The following is a 27,328-nucleotide window of genomic DNA, read 5'->3' on the forward strand; positions in this document are numbered from 1 at the left end:
ATAAAATTTCGAAAACTTAATTCCGTATAAAAGTGTTTATTCATTCAAGGCAAGTTTCACAATCAGCAAAGCACTCAAGAATCTGCTCTGGTGAAAAGTGAATATGTTGTGATGACTAACTTTTTAAATGTTACACCTCATTTTAAAGGGGAGAGTACAGAGATATAAACAAAATGAAAAGAAAACATGTCTGTGTGCTTATTTTTGAGCTATTTTTTTTATCAAATATTTGAATTTGACATGTGTGATCAGGCAACTGCATGCTCTCGATGTTGCATTCGTATTTTATTCGCTGTAAAACAACACCATTTAGCTTTCAATGCGTTTAATTTTACCACATATCATTCGTAAAAGTAACGCTATTGTCTACAGTCTTACTGGGAGTGTTAGACCAACGTAACGAGAACCTGTACGCGAGATACCGGAGTTTCAACTAGGGTCGTTAGAGTTACCTCCCGTTACTTAGGAAGTGTGTATTTATGTGTATCGATATTTATAGATAATTTTACCAAACTTCACCAAGTATTGAAGTGATATTTATTCAGATTGGCCTACTTAATTTAGTTTTAATGCAAATTTCTGATGATGAGAAATAACAAGAAATCCTTAGTTCCGGACAATCACAAGGACACTAAACACGAACATACGCAGCCTCCAAAAACACACATATTCACTCACTACTTGCATGCATGTCGCACACATAGGAGGCCGTCATTAAATTACTTTAGCTGTTGATAGGATGTTAAACAATGATACTTAACCATTGTAAATTTGATCAATCAAATAGCACATCAACTTTTAAACATTTAATTCTGATTTGATTGTCAGTGATGAGAATGTACTCTCATTCTGGGCAGATTTTGATGAACTTTGAAAAATCATCGGATGATGGAGTGGTGTCACCTCCATAGTCGTATTTGTTACTCTAGTTACTTTTAGTCACATATATGGTTATGTAACTGCAACCTTGCAAGACACATACGGGTATATCTCAACGGCATTGTAAGACTCATGCGTGTATGTCGTATTATATGCGATGAGATCTGTGAAAAGAAAAGATGGATGCGACTTAGAAACACAGTATTCTGCCTGGCACCAGTATCTGTCTGTATCAAGCCGAAGATATAAGACTGTTTGGATTGTTTACCGGCTTGGCGCTTCTAGAAACTGCTAAGTCGGTGTTGTCAGCGAAGTTATCCCTAATACGGAGGAACAAGTTGACAAAATGACGATGGCGGCACGGCTACTTAACCACGATTACTAAAAGATCAGGAACAATTTCAGGTTAAGCAGGGACCGGAACGCGCGAAAACAGAACCGTCCAAAACCTAAACTGTTTGTTAACATTCGCGAAATGAATTAAAATAAAGTGGCCAGATCGGTGGACAATCCTCACGTATGGGATACATGAACTTTCTTAGACTACTATCAGTTGTCAAGGATAGCGGATACACACACTCCGGAATTGTTGCCGGTATTTTCCGTATCATATACACCATAAACCGAGAGTTAGGATATACTTAGAAGGAACAAAGAACTTAGATTTACTCACATTTCAGACGATTATACGCACATACTACCAGAGAAATCTTATTACTCTTATTCAACGCTCTAAAACTTAAGCAAAACTCTTGTCCGCGTCGTCAGAAGACAAGTTTGGTTTAAACACGTAGTCTCCACAGGCGTTCGCGATAAAAAAGAATATGTTTGGATATCTGAATCGGCAACAAGAATAGGTTCAAAAGACCCATCGATTGTGTCGTGAACGAATGAGTAGGATGTGTTGCCCTAGTACGGAGCCGAGAGAGGACTCTCTACGAGCTTTCCGACGGGGAATGGATGTCTTAAGTTTCGGTTGTACTTTTAAAAGTTTGTTGCTTGTCTCGAGAAACCAGGGTTACTTTCGAATGGCTGAATAGACATCAGTTTCGAAATCTGTATATGGTGGTTTGGTATTTGTTTGTTGGTGATTTTCAGAAAGTGGCCCTGCCCTGTCAACAAACCGTTGCCTATAATTCCGACATGGCTCGGAATACAAAGTAATGTTATTGTTCATTTGTTAAGTAGCGATATATTCGAGAACCAAGGTTGTGTACGAGCCCGTTTTTATCATCTCGTAACTGTAAACTTTGAAGTACAGACATGATCCGAATAAATGACTGCCTTTTTAATATCGTCTACATCTATAGGATCGAGTGCCAACTCGAGGGCACATGTTTCGACAGAAAGGATGGTAGCGCCGTATGGTAGTCGAACTACAGTGCAAAAAGTAGCTGAGCAAGCAGCAGCTATGTTCTCTCCATCTATGGCACAGTCTGTGTAAAGTTTTGTATGAAATGCATTTCCGTAAGGAGGATTTGTGTTCTTCGGGCATTACGCTGCATTTACCTCGATCATGTAACAGTTAAAGAATGTGCTTGCATGTTCCATGGGGCATAATTAGATATGTTAAATTGTCGGTTAATGTTATGTTGTGCTCTTGAGGGAGACTTGAAACTCGATTACCAAATGTTGGCAGTTGTTTTGGGTAAATACATTTTGGTTAAATACTTTGTAAAAGCAGGATTTTTAGGGTTTGTTTTAGTTGAGCTGCAAACTGTGTATAAGTAGTTTTTTCCCCTTCTGGCATGAACAGATTGTTCATTTGCTTCAACGTACAGGCTTTTTCACAGGTTTATTGTTTCGAAAAGCTCTAAGGACTAGACGAATCCCCTGGTTATGGATCGGGTCTAACATCTGCAGAAGAACTGTGCGCTAACCCGTATACCAAAGAACCGTAATAAGGTTTTGTTCGAATACGTAATTTGTAAATGCACAAACGCATTTCAAGGTCTGCTCCCAAATCAGTATGAGAAATCGTATATGTCCAATGCCTTATAATACTTTTTGTGTGGAATGGAAGACAGTTTCGAATCGAAAATTGTTGTATATTCATAAATGATGAAGGGAGACAACCCGTACAGAAATACGATGTGTATGTATATCGTTTACTCAAGGGAAATTACTCTTACGACCTTGTATGTAATAGTTCTATCTGGAACATTAAGGAAGATATAATGATTTGTTTGCAAGTGTCTATTGACAAACGGACAGGAAAGGATTACTCAAGGACAGTTGTTATAAGATAAGTAATTAACAGTGTTGATTTGATACACCATCTTGTAGACCATTTACCTGTAATTGTGAACTATCTCTAACGTATTTATGTATACATTATTAAATTGTTTTGAACTTAGCTGCTTGCTTTCATATTTCTGTTATTATCACGTAACAAAATGAGGAAAAGAGGTATTGTCTGTTTGATAACGGAGATTTTTGTGCCATCAATTGTAAGATTATGGTCGTTATGTGCTTTTCGGTTTGGCAGAAATACATGCACAGTTTTGGATATAGAGCATTTGAAGTCATTTTCGTCTGCCCAATTTTGTTGTTTGTTTCAACTCCGATGTAGTTTTTGTAGTCGTTCTATCGTGTGTATGTCAATAGATCTGCAACAGATCGCGGTGTTTCCTCTCTGCAGGTGGCTAATTAATCTTCTTTATATTAGCCAAATTTAGAACAACAGCAGCTCTAGGTGGCGTCGACACTTGACTCTACTAATTACGCAATTAATTATTGTTTGGGACAATTATATACCGATGATTGTTGTATTGTTGTGAATGGCCTCTCTCTAGAAGTTGTAAACATCTCATCGAAATGTTTGAACGAACTCGAGCGTCAATGTTTGTTTGTTTGTTTTTTTTATAACTATTTCCTTGGGGCTTTAATTGTAACGACGTTATGGTTAGTCCAAAGCCTGCGGAAAGGCTCTTTATTTAGAGCAACGTGTCGACGTAATTAGGTAAGTTGTAGGTTGATGTCGTGTTATATTGTAACTTTTTAAAATCAGATGCGATGCTGTAATGTGCACACCGTTTATTGTATTAGAGCATAGAATTCGGACAATTTGTCTGTGTCGTATGAAATCATAATTTAAAAAAAAAAAAAAAAAGAGGTTTTTTATATGCGATTCCAGTGCATCATCATCTGGAATATCATCTGAGCATATAGTAGAGTTCTTTGATATTCCAAGCGAATCGAGAAGTTCTGGTAGAGTAAATGGTTCATGGTAACTTTCCTAGATTGTTGACTTGAAATGTAGGGTTTCAAAATTGATTAAAAAACTAATAACGACTGTATGTGCTATTGGTAGCCAATGTAGTCTTACGTCTGAAGGCAAACAATACAACTTTATATTTCAGTCCATTCGTATGTGCTTAATCGTTTACAAGCAGTATAAATTATATTGCCACCTTAGTAGAGTTTTGAGCAAAGTAATTAGAATTGATTGACAATATTACCATGTTTTTCTGTAAATATGTTTTACAATGAAATATTGTAAAGTGAGCTGAAATAAGATTATTATACTTGGTTTCATTAGTACACAGGGAGTTACACCTACACTAATGACCCACTAAAGTGAAATTCCCGCTTTCAAAATGACCGTCCTGTTCCTTGGTAACCACAAATATTAAATGTCCTTACAATTGCTGAATTAATTTTCTGACAAGAACGACATATGATAGATTTATGTTGGTTTACATGTTTAATCACTTAATATGGAATCTAATATGGCTTCCTCGTCTTAAAGTCGTTTTGGTCTTGTCAGTGTTGGTCTACATCGTAGTTCTAATTGTCCAAGAGGACCAAACCTAATACCTGGAAGATGACGATAGGTAGCAAAATCTACATTTCTTGAGGTTTGTCTAAAACCTGTTGACGTATGGGTACAAATGCATGCAGTCTCCCGTATAGTACACGGTATTGGCTACGCGGGCACATACCGCCATGGCTCTCTGTCCAGTAAGACACTGCTTAAAATAATAATTTGTGCGATTAATAGTGTCACAGCTAGCAGGCACTTTACACTGCTCTAACACTTCGAGTGGATCTGGCATAAAAAGAGTTAAACGCTGTTTCTACGATATTTCCGTCTTCATTTTTACCCAGAAAAACTAGTGTATCCTCGTGGATTGGAGTGTAAATACCAGTGACAATAGAGAACGAACAATGCGAAAGAATTTCTAAATAATGTTTTCTTATCCAACCTGTCCAGCCTTTACAATCTCCTTTATCCAGAGATGAGTAACGCAGAGTAAGGAAGATTCCTGTTTTGATAGCATATGTGAAAACTCCAAAAGACCATTTATGATTTGCTTTGATCTAAAAGATAGCTGGGAAGTCAGCATTTTCCTTTCATCAGTGCATTAGGAATTAGTTTTTTCCACTATAAAATTTTGTTTGTTTGTTTTTTGTTGTTGTTTTTTTTTTTTTTTTTTTTCCCCTTTTTGCAAAATTTTCGAGTTTTGATGGAAACTATTCATACAAAGTGAGCATTTGGCGCGGGAAGACTAGCCATAAAGTGGATCATTTCTGATAAAGCTTCGCATACATGCCAATCTCTTGATCTCTTTAATATCAAGCAACCAGTTGTGCCAGGGAAGTCTTCTGTTTCTAGCAAATGTTTTGGTCTCTACCAAAGACAACTTTACAACCCGCATCTATGTTACACCTCTCATTATCAGAACAGTGCTGTATAAGTTGTTTAAAGTCTCCATCAGATACAATTTTATACACAGGATAGAGGCGCCTAAATAAAAAATTTCAAACCATGGACATATAAGCTATTTACTTGAAGAAAATATAAAAAGTAATTTGAAAAAAACAATGAGATTGGGGTGTATGGGATATATTGTTGCAAGATTTGTTTTTTCACTTTCAGTCATGTTATATATCGTATTAACGTCCTAATTATAATTAAAAACGATAGTCATTAAAGGACATGGCCTACATATGACTGTATTACCTGAATGCCTTTTGATCTTTGGGCAGGATTAGGGTAAGTGATATTGCTCTCTGCTCGCTATAAATGTTGAATGAACTAAATATGGAAGACATTCAAAATAGCTTTTAATTACAAAAATAATGTTGTTTTTTTGTAATATACAATGTACTTTAAAAAGAAATGATATTGGCAATATACTTACTGATTTAGTATTTCCGTATTTAGTTTATGGTACAAACTTTCCTATTTCATTAAAAGAAACCAATTTTTTTTCATTTTTTTTTGTGACAAAATGTCAAAAATGATACAAACATCCAATACTTACCACGGGCATGTATATGTACGAGTCAGATATATGTCAGTGTTATGACAAATTGAATGACCAAATATTGCACATGTACCTGTTTTTATAATGGTGATTTAATGTAGGATAAAGTTATCATTATTCCAAGAATTTGCTGATATACATACTTCAAAGTTTTTCACACTACCCGCTCATTATGTGCCAGATTAGCAGGTTCCTACATACGTGGCTGATATGGGATTGAGATGGTGGGCACATGCACTTACTTTGCTTTGTGAGATAGTTTTATGAAGATTTGAGGTGGGTGCTTTGGCTATTCCATAGAGTAGCTAGATTCATGGGGTCACTGCCTGCTGTTGATGCATACATACACGAGGGGCGATTGATGTGTTGTGAGCCTCATATTGAAGGAGGTATTCAAAAATGTTCTTTTTAAGTCATGCTATTCCTTGACTATATAGGACCATGTAACCAAGGACTGGTCTTATTTGGTTAGTTGATATCGACGCGGTAGCACTCTAAAGTAAAACGGCTGTTGCAAAATGGACAAAATCGGTGAAAGAGCAGTGATCCAATATTTGTATATAAAATGGTTTAACACCTAAGGATATCCATAATGATATGGTAGCAACACTAGGGAAAGAAATTTGTCACTATGGATGAAACAGGGGTCCATCAATTTACCCCAGAGGCCAAACAACATTTGAAAAAAAAGACAGCACCCTAGATCACCCCGCTAAAGAAGGCAAAGACTGTTCCATCAGCTAGGAAGGTTACGACCTCGGTTTTCTGGGATGTAGATGGTATTCTGCTGATAGATTATCTCCAAAAGGGACAAACAATCATCGGCATATACTATGCTTCACTTCTGAGGCAGTTACGGGAAATTATTAGACTTAAGCGCAGCAAAAGGCTCATTAAATGTGTGTCATTCCATCAGGACTATGCTCCTGTTCACAAGTTTATCATTGTCATGGCTGACATTCACGATAGTGGCTTTAAACTGATTGATCATCCGCCTAATTCACCTGATCTCGCTCCATCAGACTTTCATCTATTTCCAAAACTGAAAACAGCTCTTTTAGGCACCCACTTTCAGTCCGATAATGATGCCATACATGCAGTGGATGCCTTTCTGAACAGCCAAGGAAAGGACAGGGAAGGGGATTATTTTGAAAAATAATGCATGTCCGGCAAAATTTAAATCCTTCAATATGAGGCGCAAAACATATCAATCAGCCCTCGTAGCTACATTCTTATAAATAAGATTAATCATAACTTAAAATTATCATATTTGCATGTGGCTTATATATATCAGCCTTTACCTTGGTTTTTATTTGAATAAATCATTATTTGAACTGTCCATGATCTAAAACTAAGGCGTAAAGATATAGATTTGAGCCTCCACATGCTTTCAAAAGGTCTCAGTGGGTGGAATGTAGTAAACTCTTCCATAGAAGGATGTTTGGTACAGCACCAAAGTGACAATACCCCCTTCTGATAAATTTATATCCTGATCAAGCTAAAGAGTCTATGTTATGGGAACTGTAAGTCGCAATAAACCCCTCGGCTAGAGATATCTCTTTAGCTTGATCGGTTGAGCGTAAAAATAGGATTGGGGTTAGGGTTCACATTCAAGCATTTTGTCTTAACATAATTTATTAATAGTTCACTTCGCAGTTCACTTCATTAGCACGAGGATCACTTCCCTTCATCAGTCCATGGTAGCAACAAAATTGATAACAAATCCTTAAATACACTGTTAATTGTTTATACGGTGGCTGGGAACGGACATCATATAAATATATTATTGCGTGTGAACGAAATATTATTGCGTTCGAACGAAATATTATATTCGTACGAACGAAAAATTATTGCGTGGAAACGAAATATTATTGAGTGGGAACGAAATATTATTGCTTGGGAACGAAATATTATCGTGTTGGAACGAAATATTATTGCGTGGGAATAACATATTTTTGCGTAGAAACTAAATATTATTGCGTCGTCACTTCTTCATAGTATTTGAAAATCATAACATTCGAGAACCTTTGATAGGATGGCTTGGCATGGTGTTATTAGATACTTATTTGAAACAAAATGGTGTCGTTATTAAAAGTCATGGGATTTATGATATCAGAAAGACACCTTAGGCGTATACTTGCTCAAAGTCGCCTTTGGAGAAGGAAAAACTATTCGGGTTATGTTTTAGTAACAGACTTTATTCACCTTGAAACGACCACAAAAATTGAAAGAATCTCTTTGAACCACTCTCAGAGTAGATTTCAGGATGTTAGACCTGATGGTAAGAATCTGAACAGGCACGTCAGTAGTATATATTGTTGACCTTTCTTGCTACCGTTTATCAATTCAACAGTTTAAATTTTTCAATTGTGTATTCTGTTTGTAGGCAATCTTAAAATGAGAGTTATATATTGTCTATATTGTATCTAACTACCTTATGAACCAGTTAAACTGCAGTGATTTACAATTGGGAGGTCATGGACTGTACATGCAGTTTGGATGATGTCTTTCCTAATCAGTACTATAAGAGACCAACCAACCAATTGTTTTCCCATAGGCTTTAGTGTTAACGTTTTGGAATATTTCATTCAAATTCTTGAATTGAATATGACGATTATGGTTTATAACAAAAGTTTAGGGTCTGATATAACACCTAATCAAAAAAACATATCTATTTTCTCACTTCATAACATACTGGCCAATCAGTGGCTGTCAGACATTTTATCCTTGGCTCAACGTTCTATACACAGGGGCTGTTTCAAAAATATATTTTTTCAATTGGTTGGTTGTTCCCTTTAGCATCTTTCACATTTTTCAAATATAACTTTTCTGGAACAGGATAGAACCATAGGATATGCTATCAAAATATGCAGTGCCTGACTGCAAGTCTTAGGCTGGTAGGTTGATTCTTCTATTGGTACCGGATATGAAATTCCTAAGAGAAAACCACATTAAAATTGAGTTAATTTTGAAATGTAAATTTTAATATCTTGATAAGCTTTGAATTTAAAGTGATGGCTTTTGGTTAATAGCCAAGTATAGAAATCGTGCTACTCAGAAATATAAACTAATAAGATATAGAATAAAGATCAGGGGCAGATAACTCAATGTTATCTCCTCCACCCCCTAATTTCTGGTCTTTTTGTAAAAAATGAAGAAAAAAAGGCCGAACGAGAAAAAAAAAATAGGAGTAGAGCCGTTATTTAGATAAAAGAGTCGAAACACAGACACAGAACACGGAACCGGGCAAGTGACAACAAAAAATAACCAGATATATCACCAAACACTGAACTGGGGTAGTGACAACAGAACAACCAAACACATCACCGAATACCGAATCGGGGTAGTGACAACAGAACAACCAGACACACACCCACGCATCGAACCGGGGTAGTGCCAGCAGTACAACCAGCATCCCACCGTACCCCGAGCCACGATATATACCGCTACCATTGAAATATAGAATGTATGTCCGTATCTGTCCGGTCTATGGTCCTCCTTGTAACACTACATGTGTCATATTTTCATCATCAATCCCCCCTGAATCTCAATTTCTCTTTCAATTCTTCTACAATGCCTCCAAGATGAGAATCCCGTCCGAAAATGTGCTGGTCGGTCCCATCATCTGGTTTCCAGGGACGCTACATGGCACAAAATGTCATATGCGGTAGCTTGCTAAAGAGACCAACCAACCAATTGTTTTCCCATAGGCTTTAGTGTTAACGTTTTGGAATATTTCATTCAAATTCTTGAATTGAATATGACGATTATGGTTTATAACAAAAGTTTAGCGTCTGATATAACACCTAATCAAAAGAAAAAGTTGGGTCCTTCAGCTCAAATTTTATCCAGGGCAGCCATTTTGAAAATAGGTGAATTTCGCAGTAAAAATTTTCAAAAATCGTAAATGTTTACCTGTTTACTATTATTACGTGAACTTTTGGGAAAAAAACCAATCGGACTTACGAAATTCATATCAACATTTCTTATTGATAGTTACCTATCAGGCTACATATCTACTTTCTCACTTCATAACATACTGGCCAATCAGTGGCTGCCAGACATTTTATCCTTGGCTCAACGTTCTATACACAGGGGCTGTTTCAAAAATATATTTTTTCAATTGGTTGGTTGTTCCCTATAACAAGTTCTACGAAAATAGCAATCTCTTCCAAACATATACACTTCAGGAAATTATTCATATGGGAATAGTGTAGGCTACACCAGCAGTATGCTCTTGTTGATAACCTGCTTATAAGTAATATATCTCGTACCAAGGTCACGCAATAATATCTAGTTCGAAAGCAATAATATTTCGTTCCCATGCAATAATACTTACATATGATGTCCGTTCCCAGCCACCTTATGTTTATGATGACTGTGCAATGGATTTTATCAAGATGTGTAAGGATCAAGTAAAAAGACAGTGGTTAAGATGACAGCCAATGGAAAATTTGTCTACCGTATTGGACAGATATGTAGTTAACTAGCGAACGAAATATTATTGCGTGGGAACGAACTATTAGTGTGTGGGAACGAAATATTATTGCGTGGGAACGAAATACTATTGCTTGGGAACGAAATATTATTGCGTGGTCACTTCCTTATAGTATTTGAAGATCATATCAGTCGAGAACGTTTGACAGGATGGCTGTGCATGGTGTTATTACATACTTATTTGAAATGGACTTGAAACAAAGGGAAATAATGTCGTTATTAAAAGGCATGGAATTTATGATATCAGAAATACACCTTAGTCATATACTTGCTCAAATTCGCCTTTAGAGAAGGAAAAAAATATTCGGATTGTTTTTTAGTAACAGACTTTATTCGTATGCAATTACATGCGTCAGGTAAACTTCACATGCTGGATGTATGAGAAACTACGAAATAACGCCTTCAATGTACGGAAAGAGGATGTGCGAAAAGTACTTAGTAAAATAACAAAGTAAATAATACAAATTGGATTTGGAATCCCCTTAAAGTCATACTGACAATATACTTGCCTAACAGGTTTGTCGTAAGAATTGTACATGTTCTTCCAATTACATGCAAATAAGACGCATCAAAGTTTAGGATTTGATTTTTCCTCTTCTTTCCAAACCTGCCCTGCAGGTAGGGCGTAAGAATTGTACATGCTGCCTCCATTGCATGATCGTAAGAGGCGACTGAATTTGGGATCTTATCTTTTCTCTTCTTTCTTACAAACTTTCTTCTTCTTAATGTCTCCCTTGACAATGCCTCACTTTTGTCCTTTAGTTGAGCGTTCGCCCCTGTGAGGAAGGCTTTGGGTTCTGTTCCCTGGCCGAGACATACCAGAGTCTTTAAAAATGGTAGTTGCTACTCCTGCTTAGCGCTCAGCATATTAGGAGTGGGACGACTGGTTCACCCATTGTCAGTATAATGTGACCGGTTGGGGTGTGCTGCTGGGTGTCTTCGGCAGTATGCTCCAGTGAGGTAGCATTATAAATCGGCAAAAGTCTCGGCCTACCACAAGGAGACTTCACACAAACATACCGCAGCCTCCCAAAACACACATACGCACTCACCACACGCATACATGTCGCACGCATTATAAAATTCATGAAAATCCTCTTGAGTAATATCACGCTGTAGTCAGATGTAGAAAGCACGAATGAGAACGAAAAGTAACGGCACATGAAAATGTCAAGAATGTGGTTACCGTGAATTCAGCAAAAACCAGTAATGTATATATGAAAGTTCATTTAATTATATAGAAAATTTAAAGTCTATATCTTTTGAAATGAAACAAAGCTATATGGCCATCATTATATTTGCTGGAAGTTGAAAGTTAATGAATCTCAAAATCGATCGGTTTAAGATCTTCTTGCATACAACATTTGTATGAAGTTTCATTCGAGAAAGTCATTGCAAACCAAATGTTCACGGACTAAACAACGAAAGGACGGGCAAAGCTATGCCAATATACACCTACCCTTTGTGTAGGCATATAGAATTAAAATTGTAAAACAAAAAGGCCTCTCCTATTGGCTATGGTCCGGTCGAAATGAAGGTACTGACAGATTTCAACGACAATGGTGATAGGTGTATTATAACAACAATATATATCATACCAAGGTCACGCAATAATATTTCGTTCCCATGCAATAATATTTTGTATATGTCCGTTCCCAGCCACCGTATATTTCCACAATATTGAAGGAAAGAAATATATGAATAATGTTTCAACTGCAAAATCACTTTCTTAAGGTCTTGTGATTATGATTACAGAGTAACACAATATGAATATATCCATTGTTTCAGACATCATACTTTTTGTGTCAATTATTTGTTCTGATATTACGACTTTTTCGTGATCACTTCGTTGATGTACTGAAAACATCGCTGTCGATGAAAATAGAATGAATCTAATATAAACAATAATCTTAATTTACACTACATTGTAATACTGTAGACATTACAAGTACTGGTATACGCATAGTAGTTATGTTAATCTTTACAAAGACGGTTGGATAATGAACATAAAACGAAACTAACTGTCAATAACATTTATATAACGCTTACAAATATAGTTAACACTTCAAACCCGCGTTGAATGGACTGGACGCAGCCATGTTCTTTACCCTATTGACAGCTATAGTTCGCGGAAAGTTGGTCATCGCCCAGCGAATCACATGGACCCATCAGTTTCACGTGTATACAGTGATGTTCTCTTAGACTGTTTGCCATTTCAGGTCCCTCTCTTCCACCACAGAGGCGTTATGTCTTCTATCACAAACTATCACAATTAGATGCACAACCACAAGGAGAAAAGTGTTTGAGTCAGGTAACCTTTACAAATGAAAGCAAAGGGACATACTTATTTATGTGATAATGCAACTTTGAATTAAGTATCTGATATGACAAATCAGCCAATTCCAGAAGTCCAATATCATCAGTATAGAAAGTTTAAGCAAACTCAAAAATTCGTTAAAATTATTGTTAAAAGGAAGTAGCACAGCATATCTATCTATATATATTATAAAGACATGCAAAATATTGATGTATATTTACATTCTGTGTTGCATTTGCCTATATGTCGTTAGTAAACCAAATTGTATTCATGGGACTGTATACTACAATTTACAGTGATTCGGTCAGAGTAGGAATACAGCCCCGGGTGTTGCAGGTCAAAACAATGGCCGCCAGTCACTTTCTGCCTGGAGAGCTTTCGAATGCTAGCATTTATAATCCACAACAAAAAAAGCAACTTTACAAGTTATGAGAGTAATATTTTATAATTAAAACAAAATGTAGTCATCACAAAATAACTATAAGCGCCGTTCTTGATCTAGGAATTATCAAATTGTCAAAGTCAATGTCGTCACACCCACAGGGGCTCGTTTCCGAATTTTCAGAAATGCAAGACACGACATTAAACATTAGCATTAAAAGTCCAGTATTTATATAAAGAAAATCTCGTGAAAAATCGGGAGTATGGACATGGTTTCCGGTTGTGTATGTATATTGGATTTTAGGTTTGCGGTTATTCACTGATGTCAAAGGCCTACCTTACAAAATCGAGCCCCTGTGAAGTTGAAAATCGTCTGCTAGGATGTGACTGGTTAGACTTGAATTTGTTTCGAACGAAAGACAAATGTATCCTTGGAATTGTTTTCACCTACTGTCAAGACGACTTTCATTTAGAATTTAAGAACTGATATTCTTCTGAAAATAACGTAAATCCAGTCGATAGAAACTTAGGTGTTTCCGAGGAATCGAGTCTATCCTGTGCAATACCCGTTCAAAGCCGCATCACTTCTAAATGCTAATCGTATAGCATTGCGCCGAAAAAAGGCCTGGATTTTAAACAATCGGAAATTATGCAATTGTGAATAATTTTATGATATCTACAAACGTATATGAAATAGAAAATAAAGTCAAATTTGTGCAAAATCATTGTATGTGTTTGCCATTAATAACGACACGAGGAACTATATTATTCCTTCTGGAAATTTCGGCTGTTCCGGTATTTGAACAAGATGACGTCAGTGATATGGTAAGCGGCAAATTTAAACGCGTCATAATCTACAGTAAATAAAAAATCTTTATGAATGTAAATATAAGCATTGAACTGTTACCAAATGGTAGTATACAGTCGATATGAATACAATTGTGGGATCGCCAGATTTTGATTGACAGGTCAGTTCGACCAATCGCGTGAAGCGTTACAAATAACTTCGGCGACACGTGAAACCGCCGCCATTTTGCCCGTCACTGTCGGACATTTCTGAAGTGTCACAACAATGATGAAAAGATGCTGTTGGGGTGCCTGCAACACGGACAGTAGGTTCCCTGACCGTCTGGAAGGTGGGGTGACATTTATACCCTTTCCTAAACCCGACCGGAACTTGGAGAAATGCAAACAATTGATAAGACTGTGTGGCAGACCACAATCACAACGAAGCAATCTTGCGTGAGCGTAGTAAAGCCAAACACCTGTTTGTCTGTTCTAAGGTATTATTTAAATATTGATAGTTCAATGTCATATCCTCCTTATATAAATGATACTGTATCAACAACTGTAGATGACTGCCATGCTCACAGAAATAGGTCATATAACGTATACGTGCATGTGTATTGGGGGGGGGGGGGGGGGGGGGCTACGAACGAAACGAATTGTAAAGTACAACTGAAGTATTTCTTCCGAGTGTTTGAATCCTGTGGTTTATCTGATATTTCACAAATAGATACCTAAAATCAGAGACATATCTGTATATATGTCTCTGCTAAAATCTAGCTTTCGTTTCAGCTTTCATTTACATGTTAAGCACAGTGCATGTGTCTATAAAAAGTTGATATTAATTTATACTTGCTGGGTTCAGCCACAGGGACACGCGTACGCCACGATTTCAAGAATCACAGAGACATGTCTAGTCTTCCATGATATATGTATTTCTGACTATTTGTTTAATATAAGACTAGACATGTCCATGTGATTGACTGCTTTAAGATAAATAGTTGTTGTTTACATGTTATGACTATATATATCATATGTTATACACTCATAAGCTGTAAACAACAAAGATTTATTTTAAAGGCTAAAGCAGTTCAGCTATATGATTAAATAACAACTACAGTTTAACGCTGACATAAATTCAGTTCAATAACAGAAAGATCTGTCGGACATACCGGTATTTGTCTAATCTATAGATCTATCAAAATGAATTATTTTTAGATGGATATGACACCTGTAGACATGTATACAAACAAATGAAATAAAATTTTACCCATGCCTTTACTGGGAATCAAATTTTGTATATATTTTTTTTTTCATTTACAGTATCTTCATTTTCTCGTTGTAGCATTTTGTTGATGGGAAGCCATCCGAGTTGTATCCAAATCCGAGGTCTGCACTTCCCTATGACAGGATAACATCAAGCAGAAAGAGACCAATGCCAAGACCTGATTTGACAAAAAGTACAAAACAAAGAATTCTGAACATCGTGGACGAAAACGATAAGTTAGCAATGTTGATTATTTCTACTTTAAAAAAAAATATTTAAACACGTAAATTTATAATCATAGTTATTTCTACATTTTTTGTATCAAAACAATTATACAGATCAGGCTTTAATTGAAGTATTGTTTGTTTTTCCAATACTGAGCTATGTTTTTTTCAATGGGTAGGTAAATATTGTCGTTTTTTTGGGGTTTTTTTTTGCATATGGTTCAGGGCCCACACGAGGCATTTTGGCAGGTAGTGTTCAAACACAATATTTGAGTTTCACCTATGTCTGGGTGGGAAAATGGAACAAAAATGGGGGTGGGGGATGGAAGCAGTAATAAGAAGGCCTGGATTGATCCCTAAATGACCATAGGTTGAAGGTTTTTCTCCTGTTACTCTGTATTTCCTCCACCATCAAAAACCTTGCACATCCTCAAATGAACCTAGCTGTAAGTTAATAGGTTTTAAATGATCAACATAAAAATAGGTAAGTTTTTCCACCAGAGTTTTCATGGTTTCCTTATGTGAAAGTCCTGTTTTGTGTATTAAAGTTACAATGTCACAGAATTGGGCACCTGTGACCAAAAGCTGCCCTTGATATTAAGTATTTCATTGAAATAAGAGAAGATACACTGTAATTAAATCAATAATTAAAAAAAATAATACTTTGAATTTTTGTCATTTGATGTATATTATCCTCCCTTATCTTTGATTAAACAGTTGTTATCTGTGCAATATTTGCTATATGTACATAGCAAAAATACTATTAGTTTATGTTTGTATTTTAAACAGATGTTTCCTATTTTTCAGTAAAACAGCCTTTGGACGTACTGGCTCTGGTTGCTGAAAACAGAAGATTAGACAAGGAAGGAGCATGCCAAACTTGTATCAAACAACGCACGTTCAAGTGAGGGTTATTCAAAAATGATACTACAATATGAACAGTTATGTCGAAAGACAACTTCGAATTCCCATGAGGTTGAGAGGGATTCCCAAGCCATGTTCAGCTGTTGTAATTTTGAAACCATCAGATTACCAGTACTTCACCGTATTTTCCAGTGACAGATTTCATAATTTGATAAAGATTTTTTTTATCACGTGAGACGAAGAGCCAGTTAATTTACATTTACTAAAACAGTGAGAGGAACAAAAAATATTTCCTTGAAAGACCAGCTTTATCTTGTGCTGATGAAGTTAATACAAAATTTTGATTTTGTACACTTAAGTAACCTATTCATGTTTTCCTCTCAGGCTTGCATCACAATATTTTCCAATTGGATTAATCACATATTTTTCAAACTTAGTTCACTTGTGATTTGGTCCAAAAGAGAGGAGATAGTGAGGAATATGCCATCCAAGTACAAAGAGGAAATCCCCGACACGATTGTTATCATCAATGGAACAGAACTCAAGATTCAAAAACTAAGTGCATTAAATCGACAGTCAGTGCTGCTCGGACTATAAATCCTGTACTACCTTGAAAGCTCTAGTTGGTGTTGATCCCAGAGGATCGGTTATCTTTGCCTCAATGTTTTTTTCTGGATCTATTTCGGATAAAGTTTAAACCAAAGAAAGTGGTTTTCTTAACCTTCTGATCATGACAGATCTCTACATTGAGCAACAGGATAAACAGAGGTGATGGTATCATGGCTGACAAGGGTTTCCTCATTGAGGATGTACTGAAGGAACTTGGACTTAAATTAAATATTCCACCATTTGCTTCAAGTGGAGCACAGATGAAGCCAGGGGATGTTTCAAAAACTATAAAAATTGCAAAACACAGAGTTCATGTGGAAAGAGCTATTGCATGTATCAAGCAATTTAAAATTTTGTCTGACAAAATAAGCCTATCTTTATTTGGCTGTTTAAACCAAGTTTGGTTAGTTTGTAGTTTATTGACAAACTTCATGCCATATTTAATACAAGACTGGTCTTTTTTGTATTGTGCCTTGTTCCATTGATACCTCTTATATAATTAGTATACAGTCTAAAATATTTAATGTTATGCATGGGATTGGTTTGGTTTATTTTATTTTACATTATACTACCAGGGTCATTTAAGAATGTGCAAGGTTTTGAAGGTGGAGGAAAGCTGGAGTCCCCAGAGGAAAACGACCAACCTTCCATCCTACGGTCACTTCCAGATATATACACGTAGTTGCCACATTGGTTTCGAACTCGCAACCCAGAGGTGAAGGGCTAGTGATAAAATGTTAGGACACCTTTACCACTTGGCTACCACGGCCCAATATGCATGTGAAAGATATATGGTATGATATTAAATTTTCCTGAAATGTTAATATGATAAAAAGGGTATTTGAGGTTGAATTCTCTCAACTGTATACTATTAATTCACATGTTAAACTTCTGCAGTTGATAGTATATGTATAAAAAACAAAATTAACCTATTTGTCAATCAAAACCACAAAGGAATTTCCACTACACTCTGTGTGTTACAAATAAATAAATAAACTATATATTGAATTGTGCGACTCATGCAGCCAGCGGAATTTGTATCTCATAGAGTATGTATACCTATTGTCAACAAAAGAGGTAATAACCGGTTTCCTTTACCGATTCATATTGAGTGGTCTGGATATGACCATCTGTGACACAGGCTCAGGCTTTATCTTGTGCCCTCTTGGTTTATCCGTCTGTTGCGGTAAACTTGTTGGTGAAGGCTGAGAAGGAACTTCTTTCAATACAATGATTTCCCACTCCTCAATCAAAACTATCACAGCAAGAACGTGTGCACACTGTCCAGATATTGATCAACAATAATGTCTTCACTCTTGCAAACTTGTAATATGAATCAAATTTTTAATTTACCATTGGTTAATGTTTAAAAATCTGTTTTAACAGCATGCATGTTAATATCAGGAACATCAAAATCTGTGAAAAAAAATCAACTGCTGGAAATGAAAATTTTACTTGTAGAAAGTGTTATGTTGTTTGTGATAGGTAAAAAAGAATAATCTTGGTTGTGTAGATGCACTGGACTGGGTTTATCATGAATAATTACCAGGTAGCTCAGTCAGTAGTGTGTCTGGTAAGAGTGCCAGCTGTCCCAGGTTTGAACCCCTTTTCCATTTGGAATCTAATTAGGCTGTCGTTAAAAACCAGATAGCCATCAATATTGTAGAATAAGTTCTGGATTGATGTTTTTAAAGCTTGGAATAGACTAATATCTATGATTGAAAAAAATACTTTTAGAGAAGATTCCATTCTGAAATCACCCATTTGGTTTAACAGGAATATAACTATTGGAAGGAAGTCAGTGTTTACTAAATCTCTTTTTGAGAAAAAATGTTCTCACACTTGTGACAGAGTTTTCCCGTAGTTTTACTAGTTGGGGATATTCCTGTCCCAACCTAGGGTGGGACAGCTCGTGCTATGACGTCACAATGCAACCGCAGCAATCTCTTGAAATCGAAGGATTTTTTTCTTCCTCAAAAAAATATAGTTCTTTTTTTTTCAACTGTTATTTTAAATAAATTGCATGGAATCAAATAACATAAAAAGAAAATTTTGAATAAATACAATGAATTTTATTTTCATCAATATACACATTGAAATTCTTCCGGTAAATTAATTTAAGCGAAAACGTCAGTCTGTGTACTCCGAAACACGCTAATATAAGCTTACGTTAACGTTAGAATCACCGGCCCCTGTGGTTAGAATAAATACAATGTACCAATGTATAGGTCACTGGAAGTCGTCATCGCTATCACTGAAGACTAAAGCTGGTCTCCTTCGTTTTGCTGGGCGTTTTTGGCTATGGTTATGAATATGAACGTTGAAAGTGCCCCCGTGAATCGTGGCACCGTCAAAAACAGATCTCAGCGTGCTGGAAGTACTAGTGTTTACAGTGTGTTTCGTTGTGCTTGACTGCGTCGACGACTGGAGACCGGATATCCGTTCATTCGGTAAGCAAGGGCGAGTAATTCCACACAACATGTTCGAGACATGCAACTGAGTTTCTGAAGACACAGTTCTGTAATTGTTCAGCGAGTTTGGGTTTTTATGGCCGGTCCAATGCACAGCCTGTGTGTCGGGCACGTTGTTGTCCAGCAGAAGTTGACAGAGATGTTTTCTGGCGCTAGTGTTGGTAAGTCGTTTGCCTTCGTCATTCATGTTTGATTTTTTTATCATTGTTGACATCAGAGATCTCAGTTTGTTTACACCAATAGGTCCACTTAAAAACCATTTCTCCTCATCAGTTGGATTGGCCACATGTGTAACCACAGCTAAATAAAATGGATGATGTGGTTGACTGAAACCAGCTGGTCGTTTGTCCGAGAATTTTTTGTAAGTCGTGACTGGACAGCGGTCATTTTTGTCGGGTAGTTCATACATTTTGGGTTTGAATAACGAATATTGGTAAGGTCAGCACCGGTTCTGGTTTTTGTCTGTCTCTCGTTATGTGTTAAATATTCTAAGCCCAAATTGTGATCGTATTTAAGCTCCAAGTCGCCCCAACGCATGGCTCTGTGCTCTTCAGCACCACCTCTCATGCCAAAATGCAAAGTGTTATTCAGCCAAAGGGTATTGATTAAACTAGAGGGTGTGTCATTTCCAAGTTGACCAGCACTGTAAAATTGTTCAATGTCTTTTTGAGTGATTGGGTCAGCTGCTTTAGGTTTATTTCCAAGCCCTTGTTTTTTTAGGTCCTTTTGCTTAGATTTCAACGCATCCCTTGTCTTAGAAAAAGGAAACCCTCCAATTATGTTACACTCATACTTGTGTCGTTTCAAATGGCGGTCAAAAGAACCAATCATTCCTCGCAATACTGACGGCTGATACTCCTTACCATCTTTTTGTCTGACAGAGATGATGAATTGTCACAGATATTCATTAAGCTGTTCAGGCGGTATGTTTTGGGGTTCTCTAACCTCATTTTTGGATTCCAGAAATGTTTTCAACAGTTTTATATGGCTCAATGTTTTTCTTGCTGTGTTTTTATTTTCATTTTCATTCAAAAATTTCTCCACATCACCATCATCAATAGGAACAAATCTAGAAGTGGAATCTTGACCAGTTTTGGCAGAATTTGGAAATAAAGGATCTGGGGGTAGGGATGAACCTGTAGCCGCAGAATTCTCAGATTGTATTTGTGCATGACCATTATCTGTGTGAGTAGGTGTATCAAATATATCATGAAGTAGAGAGTAATCATACTTGTCTGCAAGTTCCTCTCCAAATATTTGACCAAAATCAAATTCATCCATGGGCATTCCTTTAACCAGTTCATGCCTGGCAGCACTTACAATATTTCCACCATCTAACAGTTGTATTTTGTACATGGTGTATGTACCCAAGGGTTTTTCAGTGTTTACAATTTTTCCTTTCTTACCACCTGCACCAACAGTCACATAATCACCAATCTTAAATGTTTTTTCCATTTCAGAATACAATATGATGAACTGAAGCAGAAGACAGACAACAGGAAGTTGACAGACAGACAACAGGAAGTTGACCGACAGACAGGAAGTGGAAGTAGTGCTGAACGTATTACTGCGCCAACATCTAAAATGGTTTAATTGCTACAGGAAATACTAATTTATGCAATATATACTCTGTCACAAGTGTGAGAAAAATAATCAATCGCTAGTTATTGTGTGGGATAAAGAAATCTCAACCACTCAGGTTTAGATTTTTAGTCCAGCACTCGGCAAGCCTCGTCCTGGACAAAAATATAAACCTTCGTGGTTGAGATTTCTCTATCCCACACACTAACTAGCGATAGATTCTATTATTCTTACAGTTAATGACTGAATTTTATTGTCTTTGTATTCATGTTGTTTTCACAATAATAAATATTGTTAATTGAAATGATGTTTTTCTTACTTTTAACTTAATATTGCTCTCTTTTCAATGGATCGGAATGGGAGATGCAGTGCCATTTTTATTGCATTTGTGACTCCACTAACGTTAGGCATATTTCTTTTTGCCCTTCGTATGCATAACGTAACCTTATACATATCGGCTAGGCCTAATTGATCACTCAAACAAACCACAAACAAATCAGAACATCTCAACTAGTTTATTATTCCTACCCAGCTTCACAGCTGCAATGCGCATCTGTGATCTTCCGCTGATCGAGGTCTATATTAGAGGGAAACTAACATAAATACATCTCCACAAGCTAGCCAGCTTACAACGATGTCAACTGAGCGAAATATATTGATGAGAGTTGAGTGAGGGTCCTCTGACTTCCTCTGGTTGCGGTAAACCCGGACCGATATACACACATTTCTGCTGGTTTCGCTGCTAATTGTTACATATTTGATGTAGCTACCTCTTGCAAAAGAAATGGCATTTTGTTTCTGTCGCAAGGTAGGAGTATAAGGCAGGTATTCCGCAGAAACGTCGTCGGGTATATCGCCGAAAGCGGTCTTGCCCGCCATATTTGTTTACGTTTGATGACGGGCCTTTCCTACCTGACAACCGTCGTTAAGGTGGGCGTGGTTAACTTCGATCTGGCGATCCCCTAACGGGCGACATTCTATTTATCTGTCACCCAAATTGTATTCATATCGACTGTATACTACCATTTGGTAACAGTTCAATGCTTAAATAACAAAACAAAAAGCAAATTTTGCAAAACAACCAATTCTCATAATTCACCTAAATACGACAATTTTTATCCAAAGAAACTAGAAACTTATAGATATGAGAAGAGGTTTTTGAAAATATTTAACAAAGAGAAATGTTAAGATTCATGTGAGGGACTATAACTTACAGAGATATTATCAAAACAAAGGAAATAAGCCATAAGTATACAAATAAGCAAGTGTAAACCTTGTTATATAGGAGTTATATCTGATCGGTATTTATAAGTCTCCCATCGTACCATCACAATGGAAAGTAAAACAATAACAATGAAGTATTAAAATCTTACCAACATCGGAACAGAAATGAATTTGTAAAGTTTAGCATCATTTGTAACTTCCAGATTTCTGTGAAGTCAATAAGACTCAACAAAATAACCAATTCCATTTTCCGAACACTTTCAGATACCATCAGAATTGTAGACTGCTGGAATAAAATGTAAAGGAAAGAAAACAAAGGGGCACAACTCTTCAAGTTAGTGAAAATCTAGCCCTGAATCTGCCATATGATTATCTGTCATTTTAGGATGTTTTTTTAAAATCAGTCAAAAACTGTATTTTGTTTAACTATTAACAGCTAAGGTCATTTAAGGACGGCCTCCCGTGCGTGCGACATGCATGCGTGTGGTGAGTGCGTATGTGTGTTTTGGGAGGCTGCGGTATGTTCGTGTTAAGTCTCCTTGTGATAGGCCGGAACTTTTGCCGATATATAGTGCTACCTCACTGAAGAATACTGCCGAAGACACCAAGCAGCACACCCCACCCGGTCACATTATACTGACAACGGGCGAACCAGTCGTCCCACTCCTAATATGCTGAGCGCTAAACAGGAGCAGCAACTACCATTTTTAAAGACTCTGGTATGTCTCGGCTAGGGGACAGAACCCAAAGCCTTCCTCACAGCGTTAGTGTCTAACTTCTGGTATTGGTGTCAGAAGAAACTCAGTGAGTCTCATTAAGGGTCTTTGGCCTGTAAGAAGGTGACATTGCCAGATCTAATAATAAAATCTGTGTATTGAAATCAGTCCAAAAGTATTGCAGTATCCTGACAACAAGTATATTTGAATGGATACACCAGTGTTAATATGAATGTTTAGAAAAAAGTGTTCTTATTTAGGCAAACACATCTTTCTACAATTATTTTGTCGTTCGAGTTACCTCCCGTTACATAAGGAATATGTGTTTCGAGATTTATGAATAAGTTTACCAAACTTACCCCAGTCGTGAAATGATGTGTTTTCAGAATTATCAAATAAATTGTGTAACATCTTAATGCTAATTTCAGATAGTCCTTCCATTATGATCAACCAAATAGCACATTTCCAAATCAACGTATGAATTTTTTAATTTCATAGTTATTTCAATGTTGCTGTGAATTAATTTTGAGACATTTTTCTGTTTGTTACGTTGATTCTAATAAGATGAAATACAAATTTTAAGTCAGCTATCAGTAACGTTGTTAAAACCAGGTAAACAATAATTTGTACATTGGTACTTTGGTTATATCATTGTCCCTCGGTAGCAGGAAGACACGAGGAACTGTTGTCAGGGGTTTTAGCCTATAATTACATTGTCTTAATGCTACCGAAAGTCAACGATCTAACTGTTTCTTAGTAAAAACAGGAATAGTTGTATGTCATTTCAAGCTTGATCATCATTTTAGGGAGATTTTTCTGTAAATCATTCTAATTTAGAAAATATTATATAGTACGTCGGGTATTGTAATTCACAATAAAGCATGCAATTTGAAATCAATAATTTTAATCATCATTATAAATAGATTGTACATATTGGCTGAGTATTTATCACTTAGAATTCATAATTAACTTAAAAACAGCGATATCACAGACGAGTGCAGCTCCTCACATTCAATGTGATTCAACGCATGCATTGAAGGGCAATGTTTGTTTCGTTTATACAACACATACACATAGATGTAGCAGTATATCCTTATTAATGAATTTCAACTATAAATTAATAAATAAAACACACGAGTAGATGCAGCTCCTCACATTAATGTGAATCAAAACATGCACGAAATGAAAAAGACATCTATCATTTGTTTCGTTAGCACTAACGATGATTTCCAGATGTCAAAATGTATTGTCTATAGACATAGCTATCACCGACTGAACAGCATCACAGACAGCGTCCCGAGAGCCAGAAGTGGTGCAAACAATCCCAAAGTGGATGATCCGTTTCCGGAACCTACAGAATAAAAGAACAAATTTCGTCATTTCCGTTTTTACTTTTACCTTTCATTCTGTTTACTTCCTAGTATGACCATTTGTTATCCCCGTGTGTTAACATTAATAGACTTTAACTGTGCTTTTATGCATACAAAAAATGTGATATTCCCTGTCGTGACATTGAATTCGTTTTACTGTATTTGATAGAAAGATTTATCCTATTTATAATTTCATTCCTAACAATTACAAGAACACTTCTAACGAAATTTGAAGAATAAGTCGAATAGGTATCAATATGTATAGTCTTCTATTAACGTATTGTTATACTAATGTGTACAATATGAATGTGCGTTGTATGTTTATAAAAACGACTTTCGTTTGTGTTTAAACGATGTCCGGCGACCATAGAGAATAAGGCGGAAAATATTAGTTCCATAAATTCCAGAATATTGTCGACACAAAATAAAAAAAATTAAATAAAAAATTCCAAATTGACAGATTATTAATTACTTGACAACAAATACAAAGGGGCAAGGAATAAACACGAGGCCAGCAAATGTAAAGGTTTTATATCTCTTATATTAATTTTTATGTTAAATTGATGTACAAGTAGTGTTGTTATTTACCGTCAAGTGATGCAGTAGTTGTCTCAGCATCTGTTTGAAAGAAGACATGACACAGACATATCAGTTATGTCCTAATAGTAAGGGGATATATTTCCCTATTCCATTGTTGTTAAAATGTCACAGCGTAATTTGTCAATGTTTTTAAACTTGTCAAAAGAATAGGTATCTTCCAATTATCGAAGATGACATTCTATTCTAAAAATTACATGGCGAAAGTATATATCTCATATCAAACGTTTAGTGAAATAAGAGGCCTCAACAAGATATAGAATACCTGAAACGAGTAACGGTATTGTGAAATAATGAGTAAAAAAAGTGTATAATAAAATTGTTTTCATATTTGGAAGTGAAACGGTGAGGGCGGGGGCTATTGCTTTAATTGATTAAATTGATTTATTATGTTTATAATTACCATTATCAGTGTTCTCACCACCACCACCACCACCAGTTTCAGGCGCTGTTTGACATAGATAGGTTAATTTTCTAAGTTATATATATTTTTTAAATAATTCAAATATACGTTAAGTATGTACATTATTCATTTAAACTTAATCTTTATCAATGTAATATTTTTGTATATATATTTGATTCATGCTATCTAGCATTATATACATTGATGCACATCTTAAATTATGAATGACCTTGAAATTCTTGATTATAATAACATCATCAATTATTATATCAAATTGATCAAATCATTAAAACTATAACATTTTTCGAAGAAGTAAATAACACTAAATTGTGTAGGACAAAGGAAAGAACTTTTAAATTTTGCTTGATTATTGAATTTATGATCCACTTGTATACATTTTGATCTCCAATGAAATTTAAAGCAAGCCGTTTAACGAATGGTTAAAGAAACAATCAAAACAGTTATAACGGAAAAATTGCTTAACATACCAGCCATAAATTCTTATTTATCAATAGTATTATGCGATGAAAATTCCGCCAGCAAAATTAGTTCAGAGAATTGAAAACCTCATACTATACACTCGAATCAAGTGTTAATATACTTTACCAACATGAGATTGTTTTTAGATTCCGCTGTTGTTGTTATTGTTTCTGTGTTTGAGTTTTGGGTTTTTTTTGTTTTGTTTTTTGTTTGCCTGGTTTTTTTGTTATTTTACAACTAACCTAACCTTGACATGTCTTTACGCAAATTTCGCTTCCACTGCAAACGCCATCGCAAACTGAAAAGTAAAATAACGTGACTAATTAATAAGCATTAAGAACGTGCAACTAAACGTTGATGATGATAGGATGATAATATAATTAATCGGATGAGTCAGCTGTATAGGATATTTCATTTATTATTTCTTATAGTGGCATTTTTCAGACATCTAGTTCTTCCACATCGTGTTTCCGCAACACGACGTTTTGAGATAATTATTGCAACAAGTCATGTTATTTTGTTTAAATAACCAAACTTTTTCTCCAATTCTTAGAAAACATGCAGTGATAAATAGTATCACAAGTATAGTCTTTTAAACTTATTACAAATGTAGAATATATGAACGTCATACATTTTGTTAAAAGTCGCGTTAATAAATAATACCACTTGTTGCAATAATTACAGCAATGAATCTGAAAACATCGCGGCTTAGATCAATTCGTACGCAGAAATGTGATATCATAGTTCTGAATCCTCTTACTTTGCAAAACATTTTTCGCGCACATTGTAACGCGTGACGCAATTTCATATCCTTATATTATCTCCGGTATCACTTAATACATAATGTGACAAAAATAAGCGACCTCTCTCAGTAATTGTGTAAAACTGCACTCCGTGTGCAAAATATAACCATCCCATGAACTATTTAAGACTGTAAACCACACTGACAGTATCTTCCAACGGCCCTTATGAACAATCTCTTAATGATATATCTATGAAATGATTCTATTTATTACATGTGGTAAAATATAGCATTTAACAATGAAAATGTTCATAAAAAGAGTGTTTATTTACCTTCAGGTGTTATACATTCCGCTTTGCATTTTCCGTCTTTTCCACAAGTGTCATCATCAGCAGAACATGATGCTGTACCCCCTGTTGGACATTAATAAAGCAATTCGTGAAATATGGTCGAAACAATCATATTTATTAGAACAACCATACGAAATCATAAGAATCCTTAAGTTTACCTAAATAATATGTCAACTGTATTAACTAAATTCAAACATCAGCGATACGTAAATTAAGTTTGAAACGACGAAAAATCCCCAGTTCTGTAGGGGGCCTTATTCTATTTCTCTCCTAGGGTCAACGTCCTGTGGGACATAT

General features: G+C 35.9%; 1 protein-coding gene and 1 long non-coding RNA gene across 2 annotated transcripts in view; one reads left to right on the forward strand and one right to left on the reverse strand.

Moving 5' to 3' along the window:
* LOC117314535 (putative nuclease HARBI1) overlaps positions 1 to 17,085 on the forward strand; it is a 22,793-nt gene extending 5,708 nt beyond the window's left edge. The window contains exons 3-4 of the mRNA XM_033868601.1: positions 16,432 to 16,528; positions 16,950 to 17,085. Coding sequence (XP_033724492.1) covers positions 16,432 to 16,528; positions 16,950 to 17,085 — 233 coding nt within the window. The remainder of the gene's footprint in view (positions 1 to 16,431; positions 16,529 to 16,949) is intronic.
* A 6,891-nt stretch (positions 17,086 to 23,976) lies between these two features.
* On the reverse strand, positions 23,977 to 27,047 carry LOC117314645. Its single transcript, XR_004529554.1, has 4 exons — positions 27,014 to 27,047; positions 26,187 to 26,237; positions 25,048 to 25,077; positions 23,977 to 24,440 (listed from the first exon to the last, which is right to left on the reverse strand). It is a non-coding gene; the product is annotated as an uncharacterized LOC117314645 (long non-coding RNA).
* Between the last annotated feature and the right edge of the window lie 281 nt (positions 27,048 to 27,328).

Source organism: Pecten maximus, chromosome 16, assembly GCF_902652985.1.
Source record: "Pecten maximus chromosome 16, xPecMax1.1, whole genome shotgun sequence".
NCBI classification, from domain to species: Eukaryota; Metazoa; Mollusca; class Bivalvia; order Pectinida; family Pectinidae; genus Pecten; species Pecten maximus.